Source organism: Mycetomoellerius zeteki, unplaced genomic scaffold (assembly GCF_001594055.1).
Source record: "Mycetomoellerius zeteki isolate Tzet28-1 unplaced genomic scaffold, Tzet1.0 scaffold98, whole genome shotgun sequence".
NCBI lineage: Eukaryota > Metazoa > Arthropoda > Insecta > Hymenoptera > Formicidae > Mycetomoellerius > Mycetomoellerius zeteki.
The window spans coordinates 3,766,681-3,774,336 of record NW_017258021.1 but is presented as its reverse complement, the minus strand read 5'-3'; the positions used below and the strand labels follow the sequence as shown (position 1 = coordinate 3,774,336).

Genomic DNA, 7,656 nt, shown 5'->3' with positions numbered 1-7,656 from the left:
TAAATTAAATATATTTTTTTCTTTTTTCGTGATTTCCTGCGAAACAAAGCAAAAAGGAGCATATGTCTATAGGACTTTTTTTCTTAGTTTTTTACTCCTCTACACGCTCCCGAAGTTTTGCCATTTAATTTGGAAACACCCTGTATATATACACACACTGTAATTATACTACAGCGTATCTTTAAGCTCCTATCGGACTATAAAGATTAAAATACAACCAATCAGGATAAAGCAAACTAGAGATTAAAATTATCTTATTCCTGGAACTCTAATCTCCATTTCTTGGCTTTTAATGCATCTGATACAAGTTTCATTCATCGCTGACAGATTTTTTAACTCTAAAATAGTTTAAAACATGTCCCACTTTAAACACTTCACTGTCTTTTCCTCAACAGGGGAATCTTAAATCGTTTTAAATCTGGCTTTATGTACAAAAAGGCATCAAATATTCTCTCTCATTGACTTTCGAGACAAAAATAATATTTTAAACACACATTCGGAATACGCTCTTTTTATCTACACTTGCAATTAAAAGTGGATGTGTCGTCGTTCGACATGCACCTTCTGCACTCGATTGCTCGTTCTCTCTTTTGTTGTTTACACGAAAAGAATGAAAGATGCGGATTATTGGGGCGACTGTACTCACTAATGTGAATCTTGATGGTCTCCACTTGATTGTCGGAGTCGGTATAAGTCTTAACGATGAACTCGAGCGCCTCGCCAAGGAGAAAGCCCATCTGCAAGAATTACGAAACGTCATTACTCATCGTTGGCAAGCGCATACGCAGAGGTTATACGTAGGAGGCAGTAGAAGCAAGTTTGCCTTCCGGCATTTCTGCACAACGGAAAGTTATGAAACTTTATTGACAAATCGATACACAATTCATTTTACCTGCTCACCGACGCTGCGTACATTTTCGTAGAACAGCAACGAAAGCGCCGCGCCCGAAATAGTGACGAGCAAGTCCCCGTCCGCCATGTTGACGACAACGACAATCGGCTCTGACGTTGGCCGTGGTTTTAGTCGTCTGCCGTATATGCGCCAATCTGTAGAGTGCAACCGTAGAGGTGCAACGTTGCGTTTAGAAAACTGAGAAAATGCCCGTATTCAGAACGCTTGCAACGATTCTGAACAACACAAAATTGTGACATAAGACATCTTTAAGTCGTCTTTTAAACGTAAAAAAAACGTAAAAAAAAACGTCTCGTGACCCGTCCTTTAGACATTTTTTGTTGTCTGGAATGTTAGCGCGCTAACGTACTATACATGTATTTTACGTCACGCATATAGTGGGTGCATTAAGTACTACAACTGCTCACTAATGGCGAATTCGATTGGACGCACTCAGTGCGCACTAGTGTAATTAAAGCCGTTGTACACGAAATAACGTAAAGAAATGTTTATAAATAAACAGAGAGATCGATTAAATCGTGAAATTCTCAATACATTTTATTGTATTATTAAGTAAAATATGTACTTGATAATTCGAAATATTTGCATTTCATTTTTATACTTAAATTAAATTAGTGTACAACGGCTTTAATATGCACCAGTGCGCACTAGTTCTTCCAATCGAATTCTCCATAAGCCACTTCGCTCAGCGAGCACTTACATCTTATTGGCATATTCCGTTAGAACTAAAAATATAGACCACCAAACAGATATAAGCGCTCAGTGAGTGGTTGTGGTACCGAATGATGCACCCATTATAGAATTTCAGAGATTAAAGCGCGTTCTGAATACGCGCCCAAGTGTTTTATATATGTATAGAATTTAATATATGCGTATACATGTATAATTTTTATCATTTTTAATATAAAATGTATATTTAAATACAACAAATTGTCTTCTTGTTGAATCATGATATCCTCTAATTTTGCCGGTAAAAAAAGAATTGTCAGAAGTGGGATTCGAACCCACGCCCACAGAAGTGGACTGCGACCTGAACGCAGCGCCTTAGACCGCTCGGCCATCCTGACTTCGTGCTGCTCTCTGGACGATTAGGACTTGATGAGACTACGCGAATTCTTAGTCCGTATTCATAGTCGAGCCTTATATCTAAGGAAGCCTTAAGCACAAGGTCTGACTATAAATACGGGCATAAGACCCGAATTGCACGGTCGAATGATTCAAAATAGAGCAATTGTGATATATTATTATTTGACAAATGTATCTTCGCAAAAGGTATCGGAATTTAAAAACTATACGAATAGCCTCAAAGGGCGGATACGAGTCAAATATAATAGAGGATATTACGTGTGGAAATTATAATAAAGCTCCTAAATAAATTTAAATTTCTGATGTGAATACTTGAAGAAACGAAAGTGATGCCTCGAATCGAACAAAGAATCCTTTACAAGTACCGAACAATTGCGGACCGATCGTTCCCTTACTTAAAAAATGACACAATTCAAAGAGAGAATTAATGCCCGTATTCACAGTCAGACCTTGTACTTAAAGCCTGACTATGAATACGGGCATAAGCGTATAAAGCCTGACTATATGAATACGGGCATAAGTTTTTCAAAAAAAAGAGAAAAACTATTTCAATTTAACAGGAAAGTTGTATATTTCGACTTAACAGAAAATTATTGACTAATCAAATAATATTAACAAAAAGAATATACTCTTAGAAACAAAATCAAATTTCATTTTTTTATCGTTGTTTGACAACCTTTAAAATCCACCCTTTCTAAGTAGTGATCGATTTTGATATCCTACAAAATATAATGAATTATTAGAATAATTCATCAAAAGTAACACAACTCGAAATATCATCGGTTAATTCAATATTTACCTTGATCGATTCAAACGACTAAATTCAAAATAAAACAACGTTTTCTTCAAACTTGGAGCACAATAACTTAAATATTCTCTGTAGAAGACTCTCCTTTTCATTTACAAAAACGACACAATTCACTTTTGTAAAAAGTGTTATCTCTTTGAGAACCTTAAAAATGACACTACAAGTGCTATTTGATGGACTAACTGTTAAGTTATTTAAGTTAGCTTATTTTCAATGAGAGAGAGAGAGAGAGAGAGAGAGAGAGAGAGAGAGAGAGAGAGAGAGAGAGAGAGAGAGAGAGAGAGAGAGAGAGAGAGAGATTGATAGAGCAATCTTTATACCTACTCATTCATAGTAATGACATAAAAATATTTTTTAAGTTTTCAAAGTCACTTTCAAAGTAAGGGAACGCAAAATAGTCTTGTTTCAATGAAGTCACAGCGTTTTTGGTCGGTAGCGTGAGTAGCACAAGTTGCAAGCTTGTTACGTCAGCCGATGCTTCAATTTTAAAAGTGACACTTCGAGATTGACTGATGCAACAAGCTTGCGACCTGCGATTCGCGTTCTTATGTAGATCGGGTTTTAAGTAAATATGTCTTGAGTTAATATACGGCTTCGTCATTGGTCGATAATATTTTTGTACTCAATACTCAAGATTGTACTCAAAATTGTATTCGAGACCATCTTAAAGAATATGACTATGAATATCAGCTTTTGATTGGCTCTCAAAATTCAAGTATGATTTGTATCAAATTTAATTCTTTTTAATATTAAAATATGCATAAATGTGTATATCCTTTAAATATTCATTTTAAAATTAATTCATATGATATTCATTTTATATTCATTTTCAAATTCGAAGACAGATCGGTCTCAAATTTTTAGAACGTTAATTTTCGGACTTTGTAAAGTTAGACCCGGATATCAGATTTAATTCAAAATATTCACGAGTGCGTATATTAAACAGCTAAGGTAAACTTCCATTCTTCGCCTTACTAGACCTTGGAGATCCATGGATCTCTGGATTATCTCTAAAGCGATTTGTTGCATTCTTGAACTAAGACCTTTGTTCCTATCGTGTACTTGAGTTTTAGACTGTATGAATCAGAACGCGCATGATCTTCAGACTGGTAAAGACGGCGCCAGAATTATATGAGCCGGGTCTGTGGATTTATCTCTTGTAAATATTCATTAATCTCCTATTAATATTCATTTCGTCATGTCATTCTCGCGCCTCGAAGCAGTTGCGAGGAGTTCCGAACAACCCAATTAGAATAGAGTAAGCATGAAAACACACACACACACACACACACACACACTGCCACGCAAGATACTTGGTTCCATCTCTACACACTGACTCGCCCAAAATACTCTGCGAAAATCTCGCGCGTGCAGTCAAAGCGTACCTACAGAGCCACACACAGGAACAAGAGATACATACATATTTGAAGATTGGCTATATTTGCAGCCGCGAATATCGGCGCAAATGATGTAAGCCCACAGTGATCCCGAGAGCGTCGCGATTGCTTGCCACTAATCACGACCTCCATCGATATTTATTGTATCTCGTTGTCGTGTTTCTACCGTTTCTTCATCTTTTTTTTCGCGAACAATGACTGAACAAGTCTGGGACTATGTCGGGGAAAAATGGGAGCACATTGACCAATCGGTGAGTCGATGATCCCTCCCCCCTTTCACGGCATCCTTGACCTTCGTTGCGTAAGTACACAAATTTTTTTGTGCAAAACTCATTCTGTCAACTACTCATTCGTCCTTAACATACCTCATATATAATGAACTTGAATAACCCTCGATGTTTTTACGACGAAAAGCACGTAAACTTGATATCGCTTATAACATGGGAGAATATCTGATATTTCGTAACGCAAAACAGGATTACTTCTCTCTAAGCAGGATTATTTCCAAGCAGTTTGCGATAATATCGTAATTTCCGTCGTACTTCGAAAAGTTAATCTGCGGAAAGGAGATCTTCGAAATCGATATCGTTATCTAATTCGACTGACGATAATAAGATCTGCACGCTCAACTGCAGACGTGAATTATCATAAATTTTAATCTTAATATTCTCAAGTATATATTTTTAATAACATTTTTATTTTTATTACTTATGTACATATAGTATGTATAGACTGTCACAGCGGCTCGTCATTGAACTCGTCGTGTCACGATCGGAAAAACTGGTCGTTGACAGGACCAAAAAGGAATAATCAAGTTGTGAAATATATGCGGACAGAGATCTCTCGATTCTCTTTCTTGAAATTGATCTGCAATTTTTCTTACAGTTACCTATTTATACGAAAAAAATCTTAGAGTGCTAAATAAGAATTATTCTTACTAAAAAAAAAAAAAAGAAAAATACTTTTAAAAATTATATGTATTTTATTGATGCTATAAAGATACGACAGGTTATAGGACAGTTCAAAGATACGATTTATTAGACAATTTTATTACAGTTTATTACTTTGTCACAGTTTGTCTTAATATGTGACGTGGCGTGGCATAAATTCGTATTTTTCCTCTTGCGTTGTTTGAGAATCAATCTGTTCTACTTCTAATTTTTATACTGCTAAAAAACCGTTCTGTCAATGTGAAAGTAGGAGTATCTTTCTCGAGAATCTTTTAATAATTTTCTCTAACATTTTGAATGTTAAATGAAAAAGTATATTTTATGCTTCAAATAACAATGCGAAATTTTGTGAGATGTTTGAATTTCGTGCCAGGAAATTACGACGAAACAATGCCCGCTCGTAGACGTAGAGTGACCTTATATGTAGAAAGCAAAATGGCAGGGTGTTTGAATTTTCTTCCTGACTAGGTACATTTCAAGGTCAGATATTTAGAGAACCGTTAAAATTTTTCCAGTAATTAATTATTATTGGATGTCTGCAGTAGACAGTCTCTGTCTACGAAATTGCTTGCGCCTAACTTCAAATTCGAAGTAATTTATTTGACGTCTTCCGCTTCTTCAGAAGAGATCAATTTCAATAATAAAAATACGTTAGGGAAATCACTGCTTTCTGAAAAATCTATTTTCACAGAACTTTCGCCCAGGCAGGAACATAGATACTTGTGACGATCCTGCCATCTCTCTCATCTTTCCATTTTCAATAATTCCCTCAAAGTGTTATTTTTTCCTCTACTAGTTCTGATTACGCGTTTCGTTTTTCTTTTTTTTTTCGCACGACAGCAGAGAACTCTTAAAATCTTGATGATAGGGATGATGATTTCGGCTGGTGCATTCATTGATTTTCAGTTCTCATGCGCATTATATTTCGAAAGACGAACACCTTCAGATGGCGCTAATAACGCGTCGGATAAAATTATTTCGCCGAGTGTTTATTCAGGGTCAGATGTCTCTTGATATTGTTCTTGGACAGTCAATAATCGCGCAGCACACACAATCGTGTGCAAGGACCAGTCCCGGAATTATCATTTTACTAGGAAAGTGTAAGAGAGAGGTCAGAGTCAGGGACAAGGTCAAGGTCAAAGGAGGTGTCAAGGTGAGCTGACAAAATGAAGACGAAAAACAAGTCGTTATTCAGCAGAATATGCAAGTGTTACAGCAAGAAAGAAACATTAGATATACGGAGATATTCGAGAAGGGATTCTGAAACGTCTCATCAGGATCCGGAAATGTATTCAAATCCGACAGACGAGGTAATTTACACGTTTCTTCTTGTATAAGATTTTCCACACGATGAAAACACATCACTGTTTAGATTCATTATTCCGGTGATTCTTGGACACTTTTAATTTTCCTCGCACAATTATGAATTTCTTATTACCGTGAATTTAATTGTCAAAATAATTAAAAGAGAAGAATAGTTGTATAATTGTTAGTGAGTTATAGAAGTGCATTTGGTGCTTCTTATTAGTTGTAATTGGTTTCCTGTTTTTTTATTGTGTATTTGGATTTTTTTGGATACGTCTAGTGAAGACGTATCATTGCGAATTTAATTAAAGAAATAATTTGTGTTGATAATTTTTCTATCTAAATTCTAGTTTCATTATATAAGATATCTTATAGGAAAAAATATATTACGGAGTATTATTATTTCAGTAATCATATCTAATTTTTATTACATTTGTGTTACATATAATAAAATGTTAAATAAAAAAAAAATTAATTTAAAAAGTTCTTTTAAGATTAAAAAATTTAAAAGATAATCGATTTCCGAGAGTAGTATGTTTAGTTTGATTTGAAAATAACCTCAGCGCATGTCATTACGATGTCCACAGTTCATATGTCATCATATGATATATTTCATTTCTGACCTCCTCAAGAATTATTTATATTCTTAAAAGAAAGTATTTGTTTTTGTTTACTTATGGAACCAGGATATGTGCCCGGTGCAAATTTGGTAATTTTCATACGATCACTAATCAACAAACATGATCAGGCAGGTTATGAAAACAGCGTTCATACATTTTGACTATATGCCCAAATTAAAAATGTGTAATACATTATATAAAATAAAACATTTATTAAAACTAAATTAAAGTTTTACGATATTGAAAAAATATGTAATTAAAACTATAATCGAAAATAATTTGAAACTTTATAATTGTCAATAATTAGAAATTTCTTATCAGATATACCATATGTATATTTGTTTATGTAAGAAATTATATCAACCAGCTAGCACAATCTTGGCACAATGATTCCAGCCAGTTACGGTGTTCATTCGAAGACCTTGTTGCAAGAGCAATGAAGCAGAAATGTGCACCCCAGAAGTGTCTAAACAGGCAATCCAATCTTTTTATATTATACTAAATTAGTTTGTGTCACATTAATAATCAAATAATTTAATTAATAATAGAATCACAAAGTACACAAGTATACATAGGG

At 34.7% G+C, this 7,656-nt stretch overlaps 2 protein-coding genes and 1 non-coding gene across 8 annotated transcripts in view; 1 reads left to right on the top strand and 2 right to left on the bottom strand.

Moving 5' to 3' along the window:
• LOC108730922 (BRISC complex subunit FAM175B) overlaps window positions 1-1,035 on the bottom strand; it is a 5,578-nt gene extending 4,543 nt beyond the window's left edge. Inside the window, exons 1-2 of the mRNA XM_018460896.1 lie at window positions 893-1,035; window positions 647-737 (exon numbers count right to left, since the gene is read on the bottom strand). Coding sequence (XP_018316398.1) covers window positions 647-737; window positions 893-979 — 178 coding nt within the window. The 5' untranslated portion in view covers window positions 980-1,035. The remainder of the gene's footprint in view (window positions 1-646; window positions 738-892) is intronic.
• Window positions 1,036-1,896: 861 nt separating this feature from the next.
• On the bottom strand, window positions 1,897-1,980 carry TRNAL-CAG (transfer RNA leucine (anticodon CAG)). Its single transcript has one exon. It is a non-coding gene; the product is annotated as a tRNA-Leu (tRNA).
• Window positions 1,981-4,198: 2,218 nt separating this feature from the next.
• The window catches only part of Hex-A (Hexokinase A), a 17,741-nt gene continuing 14,283 nt past the window's right edge, over window positions 4,199-7,656 (top strand). Inside the window, exons 1-2 of one of the 6 annotated variants that reach the window (XM_018460890.1) lie at window positions 4,464-4,505; window positions 6,152-6,307. In XM_018460890.1, the coding sequence (XP_018316392.1) occupies window positions 4,464-4,505; window positions 6,152-6,307 (198 nt within the window). The other 5 variants (XM_018460892.1, XM_018460893.1, XM_018460895.1 and 2 more) reach the window with 5 other exon arrangements.